The sequence below is a fragment of the Abramis brama genome (genome assembly GCF_963993115.1).
Source record: "Abramis brama genome assembly, chromosome: 7".
NCBI classification, from domain to species: domain Eukaryota; kingdom Metazoa; phylum Chordata; class Actinopteri; order Cypriniformes; family Leuciscidae; genus Abramis; species Abramis brama.
This window is the reverse complement of record NC_139969.1, coordinates 13357898-13382867: the sequence shown is the minus strand read 5'-3', so window position 1 is coordinate 13382867 and position 24970 is coordinate 13357898. Positions and strand designations below refer to the sequence as shown.

The 24970-nt window shown below is 36.2% G+C and overlaps 2 protein-coding genes across 3 annotated transcripts; one reads left to right on the top strand and one right to left on the bottom strand.

Moving 5' to 3' along the window:
* Positions 1 to 14: 14 nt before the first annotated feature.
* Positions 15 to 14537, bottom strand: LOC311086125 (uncharacterized protein). 2 transcript variants are annotated; one of them, XM_084118847.1, is made up of 46 exons: positions 14263 to 14537; positions 14113 to 14165; positions 12784 to 12819; positions 12656 to 12674; positions 12411 to 12485; positions 12240 to 12305; positions 12030 to 12113; positions 11847 to 11936; positions 11692 to 11733; positions 11552 to 11617; positions 11309 to 11395; positions 11086 to 11175; positions 10855 to 10941; positions 10690 to 10767; positions 10160 to 10249; positions 9950 to 10012; positions 9619 to 9675; positions 9388 to 9447; positions 9182 to 9253; positions 8939 to 9025; positions 8792 to 8869; positions 8640 to 8702; positions 7805 to 7894; positions 5982 to 6071; positions 5806 to 5895; positions 5504 to 5593; positions 5269 to 5337; positions 5089 to 5151; positions 4932 to 4991; positions 4790 to 4849; positions 4565 to 4630; positions 3852 to 3938; positions 3686 to 3766; positions 3533 to 3601; positions 3184 to 3273; positions 3001 to 3078; positions 2834 to 2923; positions 2582 to 2671; positions 2395 to 2484; positions 1853 to 1999; positions 1602 to 1691; positions 1417 to 1506; positions 1186 to 1290; positions 981 to 1052; positions 831 to 857; positions 15 to 711 (listed from the first exon to the last, which is right to left on the bottom strand). In XM_084118847.1, exons 1-46 carry the CDS (start codon positions 14333 to 14335, stop codon positions 155 to 157), a joined length of 3957 nt encoding a protein of 1318 aa, XP_083974973.1. In that variant the 5' UTR covers positions 14336 to 14537; the 3' UTR covers positions 15 to 154. The 2 variants fall into 2 exon arrangements, with proteins under 2 accessions (XP_083974973.1, XP_083974974.1); XM_084118848.1 differs by having other exon boundaries at positions 12576 to 12674; positions 14263 to 14351.
* Positions 14538 to 20223: 5686 nt separating this feature from the next.
* Positions 20224 to 24676, top strand: dhrs1 (dehydrogenase/reductase (SDR family) member 1). The gene is made up of 9 exons (XM_084120154.1): positions 20224 to 20367; positions 21603 to 21746; positions 21852 to 21995; positions 22122 to 22201; positions 23224 to 23356; positions 23545 to 23688; positions 23813 to 23882; positions 24024 to 24104; positions 24211 to 24676. Exons 2-9 carry the CDS (start codon positions 21603 to 21605, stop codon positions 24345 to 24347), a joined length of 933 nt encoding a protein of 310 aa, XP_083976280.1. The 5' UTR covers positions 20224 to 20367; the 3' UTR covers positions 24348 to 24676.
* The last annotated feature ends 294 nt before the right edge of the window (positions 24677 to 24970 follow it).

Genomic DNA, 24970 nt, shown 5'->3' with positions numbered 1-24970 from the left:
ATATAGGATAAATATTGTTTTTCAAATGTAAATGCTTTATTAAAATGATAGATGCAAGACATTCAAGAATGCAGCTGAGAGTAGTAACAATCCGAAATCTCAAAGCAGAGGGCATTTTCTTTGCATACGTAAACAGACTCCTAATATATGGAGATCATTGCTTGAGCCAATCTATGGATTGAACTTGCTTTAAGACCAAGGGAGGGTCAAGCTCATTGGAATCACTGCAGGTCTCAATATATGGGTAAATGTTACCTTGCAGGTCATTGCCAGTGAACCTAAAGATTTGAGATTTCTTTACTGCATCATAAAAAGTTACCTCTTTATTTTTAAAATCCACCTGGATCCCAATTACAGAAGGTGTTCCACGAACGTTCATTTGAACATTGTTGTCTTCAAGGGCAACAAGTGTTCCATCTCTTCTCTTCAGAATAACCCAATAGCCAGCCGAAGGGCCATATGTCAGAATACCTTTTCTCTGAGCGGACGATTTGGCCGCTCCCACAACATAACAATTTCTTCCAACCGCCCCAATTTCCCAGTAATGTTTTCCAGAATTATATCCGTCTTTTGCCAGAGCTGCAATAGCTGTGTCGTAGCGCTCAGCGGTGTTAGGTACACTCTGAGCAAATAAAGAGGTTCTTGCCTCTTTCTCATTTTGCGACAAGATGAGTCTGCGGTGGGCAGTGTTTGCGTCAAACCCCGGCCATTCTGTCATGGGCACACAGGCAGACATTTTTCAGTTTAATTGCATTTTTACAGACTGTAACTAATTGTTTTTTTATTTTTTTATTCTGTTTATTACAACCAGACTGAAATCACAAACTTACCTTCCTTTGGAAGTTCATTTTTTTCTTCTATAATAAAATATTAAATATAAAAAAGGAGTTATAAAAGAAACAAAAGCATACTGTTAATTCTGATAATAAATAATGCAAATAGTTATTTTTTTTGCTCAGGAAAAAAAGGAAATATCTCACTCTCAATTTCATTCAATTTCTGTTTAGTCTCATCCAGTTGTTGTCTAAGTTTCCCATTCTCACTGACCACACCTATAAATATTGTGGAAATATTAAAACCTGTCAGATTTTCTTTCTACAGATACATGCAAAATCAAAGTTTTTGGTCCCTGACCATAATGCATTGTTTATTGACTGTACCAAAAGATAGTGGCACCCCACTCACCGTTGAATTTATCTTTCTCTTGTTTTAAATCATTTTGAAGTTCAGAAACTTTTTTGTCCTGATCCTTGAGTTTCTGGTCCTTCTCAGCAAGGTCTTTTTTGTGTGCTTCCAGTGTAAAAATGAGGTTTGAATGAAATAGAATAGACCAAATTATAAATCCAAATCAATGTAATGCAATATAAAAGTGTAAAAAATAATGGACATGTGAGTGTTTTGACAGTATTGTCATACCAGAGATTTCTTCCTGTGATTTTTTTTGCAAAATGTTTTTCTCCTCTATGATTTTTCTTAGTTCCCTTTCATTTTCCTCCTGCTTGCGAACTAAAACAAAAGGAAGAAAGAAAGAATCAATTACTATAATGCATTCATTTTGTCAATTTTATATTGGAACATTCATTACTAGATTTTATTCTTACTTAAGTCTTGATTTGCAGCATTTATCTCCTTAAATTTGGCTTCAGTTTTAGCAAGTTGCTGGTCCTTTGTTTCAAACTCTCTCACTAGTTCTGGAGAACAACAACAACAAAAAGGAGTAATGATGCATCAAGTGTGCAATTTGCAGCATCATTATTTTTTTATCTGTAGTTAATTTGATTGACAGTTTTCTGAATTTTCCCCAGTTTATGAACCACATATTCAAAAACCCTTTTAATCTCTTCTCACTGACCTTTGTTTTTCTTCTTCACTTTTTCAAGCTCTTGCTCCATATTGTCACGTAGCTCTTTCAGTTTAGCAATGTTATCATCCTTCTCCTTCAGGTCCAGGTTCTGTTTATCAAGCGCATTTTCCAGTCTTTGCACTTTGCCATTTAAACCTGACAGTGCATAAAAATGAAGTTAGGAAAATTTAAAACAAGAAATGATCAAATTGATTCTACCTTGATCTAAAATGATGCTGCAAATTGCACACATAATGTGTCGAATTTGAGGTTAAATATTTAAAAGCACATAAAGACTTAATGTCTCCAGTGGAAATGAGTATTATAAAGAGAACCCCATTAGCCATTGTATACTTCACTTCATACACGGACTAGAAGTATGTCATCATAGCACTATAATTGTAGTTTATTTCTCACATGCTGCTAGGAATCCTTTTATGTCATTTTTATTCTTTGTTTTGGAGCGTCAGCATTAAAAAAATATTATGAAAAATATTATAAAAGATAATGAATTTAAGCACGTCGTTGGTGTTTCGATAGTGTTGTCATACCGGCGACTTCTTCCTTTGCTTTCTGTAGTGCATTATTTGTATCCTCTGTGATTTTCTTCATGTCATCATTCAGACTGTTCAGCTTTTTGACTGAAACAAAAGACACAAAACTGAAATTCTTGGAATGACCAGTCATGCATAGGTGACAATACAATATGGATCAAACATAAATCATCTTTTTTCTTACCCAAAACAGCATTTTCAGCATTTGTCTCCCGAAGTTTATCTTCAGAGTTTGCCAGCTGCTGGTCCTTTGTTTTAATTTGTTTCTCTAGCGCTGAGAAAAAAAATGAAATGATAATATTTTATAACACAAATCTGTGTTTATTAAGCATCATAATTGTTTTCATGTTTAATAAAACTCTGATTTAGTTTTCTTCAGGAGTCTCAACATTATTATATTTATACATTATACAACTTAATAGCACATCAAACGTACCTGCAATCTTATCCTTTGATTCTTCTTGTAGTTTTTTCAATTTTTGTTGGCTTTCCTCAGCCGCCTTCTCTAGTTGTTTTATCCTGTCCTCTGGAAAGCAACATGTTTTTATTAACAATATACTGGGTTAAAATGCAGAGTACATGGTAGGAACTAACACAACTTACTCAGCTGAGCGGACTGATCACAGTTAGCCTTCAAAAGCAAAATCTCTTTTTCTTTGTCCTCTATTTCCTTCTTTAGACCTGACCAACAACATAAAAAAGAAAGTTTAGTAGTCTTTGTTTCCACTTTAATTTTAAATGAATAATCCGCACTCTTCAGATCATTTAATGGCAATATATGCTTACCATCGATTTCTCTTTCGTATTCCTCTTGCATTTTTCCTTTTGCTTGTGTTAGTCTGGACATTGATTCCTTTATAGAAATGATCTTCAAGGCTGTATGAATTTATAAGAAAAACATTTACATTTATGCATTTGGCAGATGCTTTTATCCAGAGCGACTTACATTGCATTCAAGGTATACATTTTATCAGTTCATGCATTCCCTAAAAAAAAAAAAATCGAACCCATGATTTTGGCATTGCAAGCACCATGCTCCACTCTTTGAGCTACAATGCTATTATTAAACAGATTAAGATAATACCCACAGGTTTTTACTCTATTGCAATTTAAAAGGAAATTAGATTAAACTCACTCAGTTCAAGCCCCTTCTCTCCAGAGTTTTTCAACTCAGTCAGCAAACCATTTAATTTAGCTTCCAGTTCTAAATGAAGAGAAGAAAATCACTAATTGTGAGCTAATGAATGAGATGTTTTTAAAGGGAAGAAATGGATTTGTTTCAACTCACGCTGAATCTTTTCTGAATTCTCTACAGTTGGATTTTCTTGCAGCTTCCATAGCTCAGTTAGTAACTGAAGTACATCCAGAGCTGTAACAAACCATTGTGTAAGTATGAAATGGTCTCTCTTTAGATAAAGAAGGCCCACAATTCAGTAAAATGGGGTTTCACTCACTTTTGGCTGATATGGATCCCTCAGCTTTCAATTGCTGCTTTGCCTCCTTCAATTCTTTTTTCTTTTCTTCCAGTTCTTTGCTCACTCCTGAAAAGCAGATAACCATAGATGGAGCGAATGGAACAAAAACACATAAACCTTGGTCTTTTCCCCTTACTAATTTTTCATTTAAATTCACATAAAGTGAAAAATCTAACAGATTAATACGTTTTTGGTATTCTGAAAGTTAAGGTCTTGGAAAGGTGCAGTGAAAATAGTCTGTTAGGTCTGTTGCTCATTCATGTGAATAATTATGGAAAGTCTTACACCTGCATTGCTGATGTCAAATAGTATGAAATGTACACAACAAGTCAAAAGTTTGGGGTAAGTAATTTTTTTTTTTAATGAAATGAACACATTCATAGATTTATTTAGCAAGGACACATTAAACTGATCAATGGCGACAGTAAAGAATTTTACATTGTTACAATATATTAAATAAATGCTGTTATTTGAATATTCTTTACATCAAAGAATCCTCAAAAACGATCACCGTTTTCTCAAAAACATTAAGCAGCACAAACATGGAAGACAGTTCATTTAAATTGTGCTTTTACTGTATTTTTTGATCAAATAAATGCAGCCTTGGTAAGCAGAAGAGACTTCTTTTTATATGTATGTCTAAAAGTATCAGTTTGTGATATCAGAATCAATAGATGTACATCCTTCATTACCTGATCCTTGTTCAGATATCCTATCCAGATACTCCACTTCATCAATTAGATTTTTAATGATAAAAACTGAAAGCAACAACAACATTGGAGAGAGAGAGAATTATGTGACAAAATAAGAGTGAAGTAGACTTACATAAGGTTTAACACAATATGATGTTTTTTTAATTACAATATTTTGTGATGAATTTTGTCATTAATTGAATTATAAATTAGGGCTTCACTCACCCTTCTGAAGAAGTGCATCGTTCAGTTTAGAAATGGTATTGTTATATTCAGCCTGCTTTTCTGTAACACACAGCCACCAAGTATCCTGTTTATACAACTCTCCGAAAGTTCTGAAAGGACAATCTCTTTAAAGCAGACATACCTTTATATTTCTCCTCGAGTTCAGGGCAATGTTTGGTGTCCACACACTTTTCTTTCAGCTCTAGAGAGAGACAGAATCGGGAAGAAGGGGAATTGTTCTTTAGACAATGACTTTAAATACCCTATATTGTTGAAGATTTTATTGCTGAAGGTTTTACTTTCATTATCGTCACGAATTTTGGCATTTTCTTCCTCCTTCTTCATCAGTTTCCTTTCAAGATCTAAAAGAACAACATCAAGTGTTCTTTCATTAATGGAAAGGCCCAATTTTTATATGCTTACTGTTAAATAAGTGAGGGAGGTTGTATTTGATGGATACGTGGATTGAATAAACTCACCAGCTATTCTAGCATTTACTTGCAATTCTTTCTGTTTCATTTCGTCTATGAGTTTGTTGATGTTTGTAACTATGGGAACAAGAGGTTAAAATGTTATAAAGCAATGATCTGAGGTTCTGACAGGACATTGGCAGACAAATCGACAAATGCATGTTTTTTCTTCCAATCCTGATCATTATTGCAAACCGACATCATTTTCTGATTGGCTGAATCTCTTCAGTGCTTGTCCACTTACTTTGTTGTGATAGTGTGGCATTCTCCTCTTTCAGAGTTTTATTTGCATCATCCAATGCCTTGTTACTCTCTTTTAGTTTATCTTCAAGATCTGTGACAGATTGAGTAATACGTTTTAATCAAAGAAAGAATAATAATGAAAATCAATTTATGGATTGTTGTTGAATATTTGAAGTGGATCAAAAAAGTTAATCAAAGTTGTCCTAAGACAAGAACGGGTATTGTTCAAAATCCATGTATAACTTTGATGAAAGGTTTTGATCCACTTCAAATGTTGACTGCTGTACAGGGTGAAACTGAAACCTTTAATCTTCTGCTGTGCAGTCTGTTCAACTGTGTCCTTTTCCTTTTTCAGTGACGAAACATCTTTCTTCAGAACATCAATGTCTCTCTCTGCAAATCAAGCATTTTAATGGCCGGCCACTATAGATTTCCATTTAGTTACTGTTTCAAATGTCAAAATGAAAGGTTTCACTCACGTAACAGACGGATGTCACCGGTCGCAGCAGCCAGCTCTTTGTTTTTTTCCTTCAGCTCACGTTCCGCGTCATCCAGTGCTTTTTGGAGCTCTGTCAGAAGTCAGTGTAAGTATAGCAATAATCCAACCTGAGCAGTTACAAATACAATCTGCTCATGTAAAAAAAAAAAATATATATATATATTAAAGGGGTCATGAAATGGATTTTTTTATTATTTTAATAAGTTCCTTGAGGTTCACTTATAATGTTAATGAATTTTTTTTGCACAAATAAACAATATATACTGTATGCGGAAAACAATTATTTTTACTCCTCGTTCTGTCCCTCTGTCTGAAATGATCAGTTTTTAAGGGGCGGCTCCTTTAAGACTTGCCACTGTTATGATTGGCTAAAGTCATTGCAAAGGAAACAGAATCAATACCCACTCCCTATTGCGCGTGGTTTACAGACGAAGCATTATGTAATAATTTACTTGTGGTTTGTGATGCAGCTGCTGTCAGATTCGATACAGTTGGCAGCTTCATTTTTCAACAAGTTTCTTTGCGAACTCTCCATTACACTGTGCCTTGTTTACAAAACAAAATTCTCTGACAAACATATAATCCTCTGATGCGATCCGGTTCGCCATTAAAATAAACCATCCATTTGTTTCTGGCGCTGGGATCCTTCTGAAGTCTCTACAGCGATGCAAACAAGCTGTTTAAACTGGACGCGTCAAAGCAAACGTTCTTCACTCTTCCGTTTGTCATGTGGTCGACAGATTAGCGCGTAAAGTATGTCAGAAACGAATCGCTAATCTGTATACTGTATCTGGTGTATACAGCATCAGTGATTATAATAATGAGTTCTATTTGCTTTTGACGCGACACGACACTCACATCCAGTGTAGGCAAATGTCATGTCAGCCGTTAAGCGGTTGAACACCAGTGGGCGGGGCCTATGGTGTGATGATGTATGACTATTCGTCGATGCAGTTGTATGTATGTAAATGTATTTGCCAGCGTGACGTCACAGATCCTGCAATATCAAAACAAGACAGAGCTTTTGGAGCTTGATTAAACAAATGCTTTGTTTATAATGAGGAGGATGTTTTAATCCTCATTTATGAGACAACGCTTCCCTGCCATTGACGTAATTTTCCGGCTTTCCGTGTTTTCACTGTTATACGGTGGGGGCGCTATGACATCTTCTGAAAGAGTACAGAATCTCCACATCAAAACACAGGTGAAAAGAAGAACAAACAAGGTATATCATGTAAGCAGATGCTTATGTAAAATAACGCGATCATCAACATTAAACAGCATATAAATCGTCGAATGAAATGTCGACCCAGAATGAGCTAGCTGCTATAGGAATGTGAAGCTTTGGGGGTGTTGATGGACTCTACTCCATCTATGTTTTGATAATCGTTCTGAATCCCATCCCGATGTGGTCTTTGACAAAAATGTGTTGATGCAAAATGTTGCTTTTTTAATGAAACTTACCCACATTTAAGTGTTGATAAATAATAAATAATGCATGAAGCTAGAATAACACGTTTTGTGTGTGTGTGTGTGTGTGTGTGTGTGTGTGTGTGTGTTTGTTTGTTTAAAAGCAGAGGCTCTGTTCTTTCTTTTGAATATATTGCATGTTCAAATATTCATACAGCCATATATTCTGGGGGCCATGAAAATTTTGTGAAAATGATCAAAAAAAGGGGAAAGAGTTAATGGTACAAAAACCTCTTATATGTCAAAAGATAAAGGCAAATTTGATTTCTCATGTCATGATCCCTTTAAGAAATATCAACACTTTTAAAAGTTCTTTAAAGTATCAGTGCCAACCAGTTTTCTTCTTCTCAGCCTGTGTAGTCACTGTTTTCAGCATTTCCCCTATCCAGGTTACATCAGACTGAAGAGCCATGATTTTCAGCACTGAGGCAAACATAAAAAAAATAAAATAATAATAATATTGATTGTTCTGCCAAAAATATATGAACAAATTATGAATTTGGTATAATAACTGATTTAAGCTAATGTAATACTCAAAAAGGCCCATTCACACCACAAATGATCACACCTATAAAGATAGCATGCACAACAAACTCATGATAATGTTTTATAAGTATGCGCTGCAGTTATGTTGACTGCTGCTTTAAATGCTTCAGCTCTTTAAAGCAGGATGGATTCTAATTGGTCAATGTTTTTATTGTTCATCAGTTGGAAAAAAACATTGTGAAAGCGATTCGAACAATACAATTTCTCTGTGCCGTTATCATTTCAGTTGTGCTGTGGACTCAGCTATTGATTTGCGTCTTTATCATAGTAATCATCCTTGGTGTGAACTGGCCTTAAGGTTTCAGAAAGTGTAATTATTGAACTATCTATGGCCTGGTTTCACAGACGAGACTTAGATTAAGCCTTAGTTCAATTAGGACATTTAAGTACTTTTTATAAAAGTGCCTTAGAAAAAACATAACATCTTGAGACAAAACAATGGCACTGACATATTTTAAGATATGTCAGTGCAAGTTGCTTTCAGTTAAAGCAGCTCAAACATGCATTTTAGTCTGGGACTATAGGCTTAAGCTTTGTTTGTGAAACTGGCCAAATATGAGTGTAAACAACTTCAAATAACACAAGCCTTAGGTTCAAACAAGAACCATAATTCTCCACTCACTTGATTTTGCGGGCGTTTTATCGTCTAATTCTGAAATCATTTTCAAGAGATCCTTTTGCAGCTCTGAAACCAGAATAGAACATGAGTTGAAATTTTACTGTTCATTTTTCCCATTAGTACATAATTACTGCATGTGTACTGTATACACTCACTGCTGATTTGATTTAAGTTATCTGGATCTTTGTTCTGTAGCTTCCAGATTTCCTCCATCTGCGAAATCACCTTAAGAACTGACAAGCAGAGGCAATCAGTACACAAAACTTTATGGCGGATATTAATGCAAAGAGAACCAGTCTCACTTTTCTCAGAGTTAGCGTCACTTTTCTGAAGTTCCTCCTTTTTTGCCTTCAGTTCTTTGAGTTTTTCATCCCGTTTTTGCTTCAAATCTATTGTATGTTCAAAGTACAAAAATAGAATTAATATTATTTTATTACAAACTAAAATTACTAAAAAATAGAACAATTAGCAAAATGATTTTTTAATGCCGATTGCTTTTCAAGTTGACAGAATCACGAGTACAAAAAAGGTTCAGAGAGACATACCATCATTAGAAGATGCTTTAATTTGTTTCGTTAATTGGTCTATTTCAAAGCTCAGCAAAATAATCTGGACGGCTGTGGAAATGAAATTTTGCCATGTATATTAAATGAACTGCACTGTATATTAATTTCAACTGAAAATAATGGGGGTAAAAATAATATAGATATATTTTATATTTCATGTGTTTCTAAAATTTCACTCAACTTGCCTGTCTTTAAGGTTGAATCTGTTATTTTATCTACTGGAGTACCCGGATCAGTTTCTTTACCTGGAAAAGACGATTCATACATAAATAAATAATAATCACAACACAATAATCGTGAGATGGACCTTTATGTTTTTAATTAAATCTACATTTAAAATGTATTTTGTTGCTTCCATGTCAACAAAGCTTTCATATTGTCACTTGCTGAGAGGAAAGGAGAGTAAAATGTCTTACACATGTTTATCATGTCTTCGCATTGTTCTATCTGGTCAATCAGCTTTCTGCGTAAACCTGGGTGTAGAAAAGATTACAGATCACTCAACAATCTATGTTTGATTTTGGAATGAAGGACCCAATATACAATGAATATTGTTGGCTAATATGAATATAAATTGCTTCAGATTTGTCTCATTTGTAAGACATTGGACAAAAGCATCTGCTAAATGAATAAATGCACATTTAAATTAATGTAAACATATATAGAAAAAGTTTTTTTCATCAGTGGGATATAAATTATTGATTTAAAAGCATCCCTAGTAATTACAAGATGATATATCAATCTTACGTTTGTTTTCAGAATCCAGAGCAAGTCCCGTGTCCTTCTCCTTTTCAAGCTCTTTCTGGAGATCTGAGAAGGCATAACCCAAAATCACACACAAACATCACAATTCTGTTAAAGCTGCTTTTTAAAGTCTGTCAATCAATCAATCAATCAATCAATCAAAATAATATATATATTTTAAATAATAATAATTAAAAACCATCCAGATCTCACCAGCTATCTTAAATTCGTCTGCTTTCTTTTGTCCCTGTGCAGTGATTAGCGCCTCCATAAATTCAAACTGGAGTGTAAGAATTCTAGAAACTAAAAATAGCACCAAAAAAAGGATAATATTACTGATGATGCAACAGTAAAACTTAGGGGTGTAACGATACCCTCATGTCACAATTTGATACATATCACAATACCGAAGTCACGATAAAATATTATTGCCATACTCCAAGACATATGGTAAAAGGCTAACAAATGTACTGTTAATTAAAATTCTACATTTGGTATTACATTGGGGGTGGAAATGAATAGGCTTGAACTTGGTTACTGGTAACATAAGACATTTGGCATTATCAGGATCAACACAGTCATTTTTATTTTGGGTCACTATCCACGATACATATTGTTGCATTTATGTATTGCGATATTGAGACACAATATATTCTTACACCCCTAGTCAGACTAGAATTCACGAAATAGGTAATAATTCATGAAAAATGAGAATCAGGTATGTTAAAATGAAAGAAACTTACTTAACTCATCTTTTCCCTTCAATTTGGCAATTTGATCAATTACTTCAGTTCTTTTCCCATCAAATTCTTTTGTCTGTCCTACAAGATACAAGTCATTGGCAGGATGAAATATTGATTCATAAATTCAGAATAATACATAAATCAATACTAGCTTGATTCCAGTACCAGTAAGCTGAGCAAGTGTTTGTTTAAGTGGTGATAATTCAGCATTCAGGTCCAATATTTCTTTCTCCAGTGTTGCAATGAGTTTATCTGTGAATCCATAACACAAAATGGGAAGGAAATGTTGCAGATCTCACAAGTTAGCTCTTATTTGTCACATAACATGGATTATAGATACTATACATTTATTGTGGAGCTACAAAAAAAGAAAACAAACACTGAATAATAACATACCAATTTTTTGTACTTTTTCTTTCCTCTCTTTTCGTTCCTCTTTCAGATCTGATAGGATGCCACTTTTGTGCTCCAGTTTGCTTTTAATTACTGGTAAACATTAAATGAGATGAAATGATTGTGCACATATGAAATTATCCATTCAGATCATCTCACAACTGCAACTTCACAATTCCTAGCCTAATATGGATTTTGTAAACATCAAAGAATAATGAACACTCACCATCCATCTGCGCTTGCATCTCATATTCACCAGAGAGACGTGTCTTTAGTTCCATTGCCTCTATTTGCAATGTAACAATCTGCAGTACTAAAAAACAAAACAAACTGTATTGAGTCATCTATTGAGGAAAAGACTCAAACTGCAATGCCACGTTTTCAAAAAATTTCAGAACTTCATCCACAATCATTGATAAAAGTATTTCTGATCGAAAGGCTCCACTGTTCTCATCCTCATTAAACTCACCTTGGTTTGCAATGCCACCTTCTTGCCCTGGTTGTTTGAGCTTGTCTTCCAGGTATTTCTTTAATTCTGTGGATTAGATACATAAGAATGTGCAAAACCAACTGTAGAGTAACATTCATACATATTTTCATCATACACACCATTAAGAGTGGTTGATGTTGCCTTATCGCTTATCTCTGAAACTAGAAGAAAAAACAAAAACAATTACTTGTAATCCTGCTGGTTAAGAATTGAGCAAGGGCTCAAAACGCAGTGTCAGTGTGGTATTGCTCCATGCAAAGGGGGGTCTCTGTACCTGCGCGCTTGAAAATTTCAACACGTCCTGAAATTTTTTTCTTCATCTCTAACAATTCTCTCTCTGCTTCCTGTCGACGCTTCACCAGTCCTGTTGATTTTTAAAATACCTGCATGACTATACACAGGAAATGTACAGGTTTTCAAGTTAATAATAAAATATTGTAATATTGTTGGAACGCACTTTTTATCCTTGCAACATCACTCGCAGTGTTCATTTTCGCATCTATCTCCTGTAGGTCGATGACTTTCTGGAGAATGTTTATGACTGAATGGGTGGAAAACAAGGGTAATAAGTGTCAATCTATTGTCTTTTCACAATATGTTTCAAAAAAAGGAGACTTATTTCATTATTTTAAAGCAGCTATATTCATAGGTATCATTTTCAACATACCATCCTTGGCTGGACTCTTGGTGGCACTGACTTGTTTAAAAAGATCCCCCAGTTGCCTTTTAAGACCTGAAAACATGTCCACCAATATAAACATTGTAATGAATATGAGTGCAAGATGGAACTGCATGGTTGATACTTTTAAGTTTGAGTAGATGAAGATGGTTGACTCACCATCAATATTATCCTTCGCTACTTTGTAAGAATCCCTACATTTAATCTTCATCGCGTCAAGATCTTTCTGAAGGCCTAAATAAGTACAGATGATAAGACTGACACTTTCTAGTCATGTTGTACAATGTTTTACTGGGATGGAAATTTCAAGCTGGTAGAACTGACCTGGGGTGAAAACTAATCTAATCTCCAAATTGGTTTAATATCGGAATAAAATGGTTTTGAATAAAATATAATTCACATACCTGCATAGTCCTTAGTAGGCTAGTTTACAGAAAGATAATGAAAAAGGTCATTTTTTTTAACAACGTACATTTAAAAGTGCATGCCTATAAAACTAATATGCAAAAAACAAAGATTAAAACAGGCTCACCTCTACGATTCTTTCTCTTGTGAAAGCCCTGCGTTCCTAAAATGAGTGGAAAATTTCACTTTAGACTAAAATGAGTGACCTTGTTCAGTTTTTACAGTGTGAAAGACATTACAATATATATAAATATACAATTTGTCAATGATATATTTCTCAAGCTGCATTTTTGTGTTAGAAACTTCTCATTTACACTACCAGTTAAACTTCTTGTATACCACTGAATCCACACTGAACTGACTTTGAAGAGCTGCTTTACAACAGAATTTGAATTTGTCTCATATTTGATGAAGTTTGCATAATTGATTCTGTTCTTTTCCTGTTTATTGATGTGAAACCACTTTGAAACAATCTAAAGCGTTATATAAATTAAGGTGACTTGACTTGGCATAAAAGTTTGGGTTCAGTAATTTTTTTAGAAATAAATGAATACTTTTATTTAGCCAGGATGCATTCAATTCATTAAAAGTGACAGTAAATACATTTATAATGTTGCAAAAGATTTAATGTAAAAAAAATCAGTTATTTCTATTCATCAAAAAAATGTGTCACAGTAAATATTAAAGGAGAAGTTCACTTTTAAAATGAAAATTCTGTCATCATATACTCACCCTCATGTTGTTTCAAACCTGTATGAATTTCTTTCTTCTGCTGAACAGAAAGGAAGATATTTAGAAGAATATCAGTAACCAGGCAGTTTTTGGGTCCCATTGACTTCCATAGTAGGAAAAAAATATACTATGGAAGTCAATGGGACCCAAAAACTGTCTGGTTACTGACATTCTTCTAAATATCTTCCTTTCTGTTCAGCAGAAGAAAGAAATTCATACAGGTTTGAAACAACATGAGGGTGATTATATGATGACAGAATTTTCATTTTAAAAGTGAACTTCTCCTTTAAGCAGTACAATGTGCTCAACATTGATAATAAGAAGAAATGTTTCTTGGGCACCAAATCAGCATATTAGAATGATTTCTGAAGGATCGTGTGACAATGAAGAATGAAGAGATGCTGCAAATTCAGCTTTGCCATCACAGGAATAAATTTTTTTTTTTTAAATAACATAAATAAATAAATTAGAAAAGTTATTTTTAAAATGTAACACTACTTCACATTATTACTGTTTTTCTGATCAAATAAATGCAGCCTTTGTGAGCACAAGAGATTTCTTTCAAAAATATTTAAAACTTTTAACAACCCCAAACATTTAAACAGTGTGATTGTATACTGATTCATATACTTCACATATACTTGTAAACTGAAGTCATATGACAATACAAGAAGTCATATCTGAAAAAAGCATGTCTGTTTAACCAGTTGCACTTGAAACCCACCACAAACAAAGTGTCTTTTTCATCACTCCTAGATGAGGCTGCATTCATAGGACCTAAATCACAATGAAAATATCAGTGCAATCTATGTCTTACAATTATTTCTTTCTCTCATAGAAAGGAGACAGACAGAACAATGGAAGAAATGCTTACCACATTTAGCCTGTGTCAGCAGGTAAACTGACACAAAGAAAGAACAAATCAGGAGATTATCTATCCACCCCATTGCTGTGTGTGAAAGTACTATCACGGTGAGCTTGTGTGCTTTATATATGAAAAACACACTGGTCCGTTATTGCCCAATTCTCATTTTTACTGGGTTATTTTACCTCTCATGCCGGAAGAAAGCATCAGTAGACTGACTTAGCTAATGTAGTTCTGACTAACTCCTTATATGACCAAAGACATTACTTTCTTTGGGCCAAATGACACATATATATTTTGCCATTTGTCATCTGCACTGTCACAACATCTTACATATCTTGATCATGTGCAGTTTTAATCTGCTGTATTCTGATGTTGCAACAGAAATGATTAACTCTCTCTTTTCAAGCACTAGACACTGTTGCTCCATTGCGCTTAAAGAATATTAAAGGAAATAGTCCAACACCGTGGTACAATGAGCACACTCAGGCCCTTAAGAGAGCAGCCAGAAAAATGGAGCGTAGCTGGAAGAAAACAAAATTAGAAGTTTTTCGCATTTCTTGGAGAGAAAGCACTATTGCGTACAGAAAGGCCTTAAAAACGGCTAGATCTGCTTATTTTTCAACACTTTTAGAAGAAAACAAACACAACCCTAGGTATTTATTCGAAACAATGGCTAAATTAACAAAAAATAAAGCATCAACAACGGACGTTTCCAAACAGCACAGCAGTAATGACTTTGTGAACTTCTTTACTTACAAGATTGATAATATTAGAGTGAAAATTATAACTATGCAACCATCTACTACAGTATCGCATCAGACGGTGCATTGTAGTCTCCCTGAGGAAAAATTTAATTCATTCATTGCTATAGGAGAAGAAGAATTGTCTAAACTCGTTAAATCATCTGCACGTATTAACCCAGAATACTGTCTAGCAATTGATGGCTGCTCTGTCAAGTCTTTGTCGTCGTTTAGGAACCTGGGTGTGCTCTTTGATACCAATCTTTCATTTGAAAGCCACGTTTCTAGCATCTGTAAAACCGCATTCTTCCATCTTAAAAATATATTACGAAATATGCTTTCAATGAAAAATGCGGAACAGTGTAAAGTTGCGCTCGATCGGCCCAAAGTCTGGCATCCGACCAGCGCGGAAGGTCTCTACATGTTACTGTCTTTTCTCGAGGCAAAGTATTTTTTGATTAAATGCATTTGAATATGTATTCTCTCGTTATTTCATCTGACTCCATAAATGAAAATGTTTTAATGATATCTGTGCATCATTAAATGTGAGTGAATGTTTGGCTATTTATTAAATTTGCATTCAGAGGTTACACCTTTTGGGGGTATGAGACCATTTGCCAGGAAACCTCCTTCCTTTGTGTGTCAGCTATCTCTAAACTCCTAAAAACCTTATTACTTTTTGTTTTACCTATTTGGAAATGAGACCTTTGTACCAGTCGCACTGAGACATTTCAAATGATACCAAACATTTATAAAACTGGATGATAATTGTTAACATTTAAACCATATGATTGTGTGTAAATCTCAGGTGATTTTAGCATAAGAGAGAGAGGGTGGGGGAAGAGGGAAAGAGATGTATTCTGAGGTGAGACTTTTGTCTCAAATGGTGAGTTCAAATGGTAATTTCCAGCAAGGTCCTGTCTTCAACCAGACTGTCCGACATTTTCTAATTTCTCAATTCTTACAACAGTTAGTTCATGGGTTCATGACCTCAAGGCTAGATTATTGTAATGCTCTACAGGGTGGTTGCACTGCACGCATAATAAACAAAGTCCAGTTGGTCCAAAACGCAGCAGCTAGAATTCTTACAAGAACCAGGAAGTATGATCATATTAGCCCCGTTCTGTCAAAACTGCATTGGCTCCCTATTAAACATTGTATACATTATATTGCTGACTACTTACAAAGCACTAAATGGTTTAGCTCCCCAGTACTTGAGTGAGCCCTTAACGCATTATAGTCCTTCACGGCTACATAGCTTAGGTCAGCCGGAACCGGGGACACTTCCCATAACACCTGATGTACTCGTTACATCATTAGAAGAATGGCATCTACGCTAATGCTAGTCTTTCTGTTTATTCCGAGGTTTACTGAAGTCAGCTGGATCCGGGCCGTATCCAGATCAGATGGTGGACCTGTGCCTGGACCCATCCACGACGCATCCCTGAAGTGCCAGCCTCATCAGCCCTGTGAAGGCCTCATCGACACGACAGCCATCGGCACTGATCCTCAACAAACTCATCTCCATACCGACGTGATGACTCCGACTTCCAACCAGATGGAACTGGATAATATTCTGAATGTTCTGATCCAATCTGACTTCTGACCTGTAATGCTGCCTGAATCATAATCATACACTGTTCGCTCGTTGGCCAGAGGAGAACTGGCCCCCGACTGAGCCTTTAATATATGGATATGGTTTTGTCAAAATTGTGATGTCATCATTGGATTTGTGTTTATTTCCACCATCATAGAGTTGTTTAACGATTTCTTGTATAAGCCACAAAGTTTGAGCATCAAAAAGATGCTGCCAAAAACAAATTTTCAGTGTACTGTCTCAGAACTATTTGAATCAGAACAAACTTCATATCACTGTGGTAACACTGACAGTGACCTTCATTGCAAAAAAAAAAAAAAAAAATCATATTGCACAAGAGGAAGATATGTGTCAGGAAGATAAGGCACACCCAGCGCTGAGCTTGGTGATAACAGAGTGGTTTTGAGTGTGGCAAATGTCAGTGACATGGTACTTTTATTTGTAATGCAAATTCATCAGCAGTTAACGAAACAAAAAAGTGTTTCCAAAAATGGAAGAAAGAACAGAGCCTAGAATCTTCATAGAGGACAATAATTTTTAAATATTTTATATTTTATCAAAATACTGATCAAATACTACTCAAAATGTCAAATATTACTTACATTTTAATTTATTTGACATCATACATGAACTCACAGTTTGGAATTATTAGGGCTGAAATAAAAAACTAATGCAAGTCACCTATGGTTTGTGTATTGTGATAGAAATATTTTATGCAATGGGTATTTTCAACATTAAATGTACAGAGAAATGCAGACTAAGGATGCTCAGGTCAAAGATCATATATACTTACCCAAAAGAGAAAAGAGAAAGTGCTGTGGTCAGATGAGACCAAAATTGAGCTCTTTGGCATCAACTCAACTCGCCGTGTTTGGAGGGAGAGAAATGCTGACTATGACCCCAAGAACACCATCCCTGCAGTCAAGCCGGGAGGTGGAAACATCATGCTTTTGGGCTGTTTCTCTGCTAAGGTCGCAAAAACTAAAGACATGCGGTTTGACTTCCGTAGGAAACCACCTGCCTTGCCATGTACCATTATAAATGGCTCAGCAGTGGAGACTGTCAGTCAGTATAAGTACCTGGGAATTATACTGGATGATAAACTGACCTTTGAGGCCAACACAGATAGGATCTGCAAAAAGGTCAATCAAAAACTGTTTTATTTAAGGAAATTGAGGAGTTTTAATGTTGAAAGTTCACTTATGAAAATGTTTTATTCATCATTTGTTGAGTCAATTCTCACATTTTCAATGATTTGCTGGTTCGGCAATCTTAATTTGATTAGAAAGAATAGGCTGGGAAGCTTTGTTAAACAGTGTCGGAAGATCATTGGTGTCAATCTTAATGATCTGAGCCAGGTCTACCAGATTAGGTGTGTTCGGAGGGCAAATGCCATTTTGGCAGACCCTTATTACCCTCTACACGCAGAGTTTCGGCTCTTGCCGTCAGGGAGAAGGTTTGCCTTCTCTAGAAAGGCAAAGTCAAATCGATACACAAGATCATTTGTACCATTAGCTGTTAAATACTTGAACAAGCTCTAAACATCGCAATTTGTAACTTTTCCAGGATGACATTTATGGGTTAATTGTGTTATTTTTTTGTATCTTTTACTGTATTTATGTGTTGGCTGTGCCAATGGCTGCTGTGGAACAAATTGCCCCCTTGGGGATAATAAATAAATAAAAATTAAAAAAATGGTTACAGGACGACTTCGCTGTATTGAGGGGCCGATGGATGGGGCCATGTAGCGTAAAATCTTGGACGAGAACCTCCATTCTTCAGCCAGAACACTGAAGATGGGTCGTGGATGGGTCTTCCAGCATGACTATGACCCAAAACACACCGCCGAGGCAACAAAGCAGTGGCTCAAGAAGAAGCACATTAAAGTCTTGGAGTGGCCTAGCCAGTCTCCAGACTTTAATCCTATAGAAAATCTGTGGAGAGAGCTGAAACTTTGAGTTGCAAAGCGACAGCCAAGAAACCGGAATCTGAGAGTAGGCTATCTGACTGTAAAGAGGGGTGGACCAAAATCCATCCTGAGATGTTTACAAATCTGGTGAACTACAAGAAATGTCTTATCTCTGTGCTTGCCAACAAAGGTTTCTCCACCAAGTACTAAGGCATGTTTTGCTTGGGGATCAAATACTTATTTTACTTACTGAAATTTTCTGGATTTTTTGGTTGATATTCTGTCTCTATCCGTTAAAATAAACCTACCATAACAATTATAGACCCTTCATTTCTTTGTAAGTGGGCAAACTTACAAAATCAGCAGGGGATCGAATCATTATTTTCCCCAATGTATATGAACGTGATGCCAGTATACACTCTGCTCAAATGATTATGCTTGTCACTGAGCAGAGCAATTAACATCTCAGAACATGGTTTACTGCTTAGTTTTTATTGCTAAGATTAAAGCACTATTATACATATTCAACCGTGTGTCCTGTGCACCTCAAACAAAACAAAACAATGAAAAGGGGTTAATGGGAGACTCTGTGATGCTACATGGCAACTATTAAAAATGGAAATTACAGTGGCCTTTGGTACTGTGAGCAGCGACTTGGATTTTAGTGTTTAATTCTCTAACAATGGTAACATGCAAGCAATGGTGACTGCAGAGTGGCATCAAAGTAGATTTAGAGCAAAGGTTATCTGGAAATAACAAATGGCAAATTGCACAATATGTAATTGGGGCCAAGATCCTTGGGTGCCCCACAATCATAAATCCAAGCACTGTTGGGGAAATGAAGTGACTGCATAAAACAATTCAGTGAATACCACTATTTGGTAGTGATTTTGTTGTAGGACCATGGTTTAATTATGTAATTAAATGACCATTGTCAGAGTGGTGGCCTTGTAGTCAATGTGAGTGCTCAGAAATATTGTGCTGTTGTGATCATGGAAACCTAAGATTTAGCTGTTCTATCCGGGTCCCCAATGCATCTGAATATGCTTCCTTACATAGTACACCAAAAGAGTAATATGTCCAAATACATATTGTTCGAAAAATAGTAGGAGAGAAGTACACGGATAACTACAACTTCCAATTGTATCGGTCACGAAGTAGAAGTTCTTCATCAAAGAACCTACTCTGTGATTTCAGATGCAGCTCCTCTCTCTTTGTTTCTCAATTAAAATTGAAAAATTACCTGAAAAAAAAGAAGAAGTGAGTGAAATGCCTACAGGGAAAGTGAATGGCTTGAATGATTTGTATAAACATTGCAGATTCCATTGCAGGAACCATTTTTGGTACCCCAATGAACAGTTTTTTACAAAAGCAATGTTTTTCTCAGTGTGAAGTACATTAGTCTAAAGAACATTTTTTTACACTATAAAAAATATTTTGTGGAATGGAACCATCCATGCCAACTTTGTAGTTGGCAGATCACAGGAACATAATCTTCCCATGATGTAAACAAAAATGTTTGAACAAAGTCCTGGATTTGATTTCCTGCTATGTGATTAGGCTAAAGTTGAACAAAAGCTGAACAAATGGAAAATAACTGCATTGTTGTACATTTGTGTTTATGGGGTTGCTGATTTCATTTTTAAAAAGGCTTGTAAAAGCAGTTTACATTTGCAAAACGCAGTGGCTTTATATTAGACGTATTACGGGAATGGGAGGATAGCCATAAACAGGACTGTCTTATCTGCACGTTATACGTGTAGCAGTTCATTTCACCACACTTTGCCTGTTTCAAGGCAAGTCCAGGAAAGAGTTCCTGAGCGACAAATACCGTTCATCGGAAGTTTAAACGCAGCGTTGAACAGGTTCGTATCTCGTTTACATAAATACGTAGCCTATGTAAAGTAAATTCGCAATAAGTTTTTCACTATAATGTCACAAGAAAGACAATGCTATATTATATCCATCGCATTAAACACATAGCCTTCGAGACAAGTCGACGTGTCAAAAGAGTGAAACGAGAAATTAAAATGTATCTTTCCATCTGCACGACGCTTTGATAAATAATTATTAATTTGTGATGATGCACTGTTGCATAACTTTCATTCCGGGCCAATTATTTGTCGCTGTGAAGAAGGTTGCAATGGATATATGTAACCACGGGGAGACGGGCTTGTATTTCTCTCCGCTTCCCTGTCACTGACTAGCGACTCATTTTTGCGAATCGGTTCTTTGAGAACAGTTCGTTACAGACAACAAAATGATTCGGCTGTTCACTACGCCATAATGTTCAAACAAATAGGACTGAGCAACAAACTCAGGCTCCTCTTCTCTTATATCAAAATCCTCTGACATTTTTCTTTAAAAAAATCTTGTTTTAGACTTCTAATTCGTTACCGGTGTTTTGTTTTGCTCTATGCTCTGAGCTTTCGCGTTTATCAATATGCGTGCGTTGGGTCATAGGTCATCCGCCGGAACTAGACAGTGTAAAATCTTAAACAGTATAAAGACGATAGGCCTACAATAAAGATACCCATGTTAGTTATTCTGTTTATTATAAGCACGTGCTGCAGTTTTGTCATCTACCTCTTTAAATGCTCAAGCTTTTAAGAGGCAGGAGAGGCAGCTCACTGCAGAGCCAATGCAGCTTGATGTCCAGCTCCCCCTCGCTTGATGTAGTGGGTGGAGCTTAAAGGGCGAGCCCTAACACTACCCATAGCCCTATCCCTAAACCTAATTAGGTCAAGCTAACTCCATGAAGTCCACAGAGGTGGAGCTGGACTAGGTCTAGCTCCGCACCCATATCGTCCAGAGGGGGAGCTGGACGTCATTTGGCTCTGCAGTGAGCACCACTTGCTTTATAACAGGATGGATTCTGATTGGCTGTCAATGTTTTTATGGTTCATCAGCTGGTAAAAAAAATCGTTCTGAAAGTGATCCTAGTAAAAGAAAATCGTTCTGAAAGTGATTCCAGTAGTTATCGTCCTTGGTGTGAACAGGCCTTTAAACTAGTTTAGCCTATATAGATTGTATGAACCAATTCAAAGATCTAATTCAAAAGATCCGCTTTATGAATCAGACATCAATCTGTGTTTATCAGATGGCACTATCAGGATGGATTTGTGTGGTGACTGGTGCTTCCAGAGGAATTGGAAGAGGTATTGCCCTTCAGTTATCTGAGGCTGGCGCTACTGTGTACATCACTGGTCGGCAGGAGAAAACTCTAAAGCAGACAGCAGTTGAGGTTTGGAAACTGGCTATTAATTGTAACATTAATAACCCTCTGTGGTTTGTGCAACTTGGGGAAGGTGATACTGGTTTCCTGCTTCCTTTATTTCCATGATGACAGGTGACAGAGAGAGGTGGCCGGTGTCTCCCTGTGGTCTGTGACTCATCTAAAGAGGATGACATCAAGGAGCTGTTCGAACGTGTCCAGAGTGAGCAAAATGGCAGGCTTGACATGTTGGTGAATAATGCTTATGCTGGTGTACAGGTCAGTTACAGCTAACGATGGAACAAATATTTAGATTTTGTAAACTTGATTTATTTTTTACTTTTGATGTTTCATAAAATAACTTTTTTTATTATTGTTGTATTGTTGTTTATGTCTGCGTGTTAGGCTATTTTCGACAACATGAACAAGAAGTTCTGGGAGGTGGATCCAGATATTTGGGACACCATAAACAACACTGGACTCAGGTACAGTACAGATCTGGAGGTGACTCCAAATAAAATGATGTAATATAATGCATGAACCGATGTAAAAAACAATAATCATTTTGAATACATTTAAATACTTTTTGTCACTTATCCAATAGACAGCATCAAATTCACCAAACAAGTTTGGGAGATATTTTTAAAATCTTTTTGAATATTAGCCCCTTATGCTCACCAAGGCTTGATTTATTTGAACTGGTCTGACTCTGGAGTCATTTTGAACAAAATCAGGCCAAAACGATGTTCGTTTTGAGCTCATTTCAGGAGTTTGAACCAGCTTGCCAAAGCAAACTTCCTGGAAAACCAAATAAGGAAAAATAACTTTGTTCTGAGTAAATTGGGGCATTTAGTTACCCTGGAAATCCAGTTCTCGCAAGAGCACAATTTTAATTTGCTCAGCGACTCACTGTTGCTCATTAACTATGCCCTCGTAGCCGAGCTGCACCAAGCACATCGGTGTATCTGATATAGGCGAGCTAAACAGATGGCGACAGCGACGAGATGAACGTAACCTAATGAACCTAATGAACGAGTTAGACTTGGCTTTTTATCTAAAAGGGGAACAGAAGACGGCGCTCGAATCGTTCCTTTGCAAGAAGGACGTTTTTGCCGTTTTGCCAACCGGATACGGCAAGAGTCTACCAGTTCTACCAGTTAGCTCTGTTGGTAGCTAAGCGTATGGGGCTCTGGATACGACACTCCGTGTATTGTTGTGATTGGTCAGTGTTATCCAATTGCGTGCAGTGAGATTTTCAAATGCATGCTTGGTGCCGCCCCTCGAGTTGGGTGATTTTCATTACTCAATGCCAGAACCTTAATCTTTCGGGTTTGGGTCTGGATTTCCAGGCTAGCATTTATTACCGAACCATATAAAAATGTGACCCTTTAAAGCAATACTGCACAATGAATTGAATCATATTGAAAAATCACGAAATTACTTTTTTAATAACAATTAATTTGCTTTGAGAACCGTATCAGAGATCATGGTCACTGTGTTTTTACAGGGGTCACTATTTCTGCTCAGTGTATGCGGCAAGGATGATGGTGGCTCAGGGCAAGGGCTTGATTGTGTTTATATCATCCATGGGTGGCATGCGCTATCTCTTTAATGTACCCTATGGGGTCGGCAAGGCTGCAGTAAGTCAGTGCACACAACATTTCAGATTCTATATTTGCAGTCCTGTTCAGCGTATCATATTGAAAGCCTGATTATTTCAGTTGCACAGAATGCATTTTCAGTTACATTCCATTTTTTGTTTGAAGACTATTCCTTCATTATTCTCAGAGCATTTATGTTCCATCTTTCTTTCGGTTCTTTTCTTCAGTGTGACAGAATGGCAGCAGACATGGCAGTAGAGCTGAAGAAGAAAGGTGTGGTTTCTGTAAGCCTCTGGCCAGGGGCAGTTCAGACTGAGTTAGTGAATCAGTATATATCTCATGATGAGGCAACTCCAGGTTTGGATCCCAAAGTAAGCCATATTCATTTTATCCCAGATTTTAATCAGCATTGGTTTTAAAGTTCATATAAAATGGGTATGATTATGATATTACAAACATACCTTGCTAAATATTTGTTTACAATCTGTTTCTCAGGTCAAGGAAGTTTTCAGTAAGGGTGAGACAACGGAGTTTAGTGGACGATGCATAGTTGAGCTGGCCAAAGGTTGGATTTAAAAAAAATATATAATTTAATGAGTGGTTAAAGTTAACACGGTTATGAATTACCATGAAAGGCAAATTGATGCAAAATGTATTACTTGGAGGCTCTTGTTCATGTTACTTTCTGCTTCTTGGTGACAAACAGATACAAGTCTGATGTCCATGACTGGGCAAGTGTTGATGACCTGTGATCTGGCTCGGCGCTATGGACTCACAGATGTTGATGGTACGGTGATAGATGTTTATGCTGGACTAATGGTGCTTCCTGTTATGAACAAAGATACATAGATGTTCCAAAATCCTACACAGTGTTTATGATGTTTATTTTCCAGGCCGCAGTGTCGTGGACTACACCTCTCTGAAGTTCGTCTTTTCCCAGGTACCCTATGTGTCCTGGCTCTCCGTATTCACTCCTTCATTCATCAGAGTGCCTCGTTCCATGCTGAGTCTTGGCAGTGGAAAATTTTAACATGTCACTGTGCAGAAACAGAGCTCATTTTTTAATAATTGTCTTCTTTTTTTTTTTTAAATGTTGTTTCTAAAATTAGAAACAAAAATTATACAAAGGAGTAGGCACTGATTAAAATATCAGTAGCTGAGTCTGGAAAACACTTATTGCACAATTCATTAGCACATCATTTTTGTCACAACTTAGGCTACTGTTTTCTAAAACAATACAAAATATATATACCCTTTTAAATATACTGGTTTTAACTTGAAAGAGAATAATTAATTGTAATAAATGAATGTATACTAACCAAACATTTTATTTAAATAAATACTGACATTTTACTAGTCTTTTGTGTTGTATTTTTGAGAGATTGATATATAGCTCTTGAATACTTGATTCTGATTGGTCAAAAATAGCACTCAGTCACACTAGGGTAACACTTCATAACTGTCCACTCATCTGGGAAATCTTACACAGTTGTGCTCATGTTATGCCTCTCCATTCTCTACAAGTATGCTAAATAATGTAAATCAAATCAATTTCTCATGTAATTCAGCCGTGTAATAAGTTCAATTACCTGTATTTTCCAGACTATAAATCGCTCCGGAGTATTAGTCGCATCAGTCAAAAAATGCGTCATG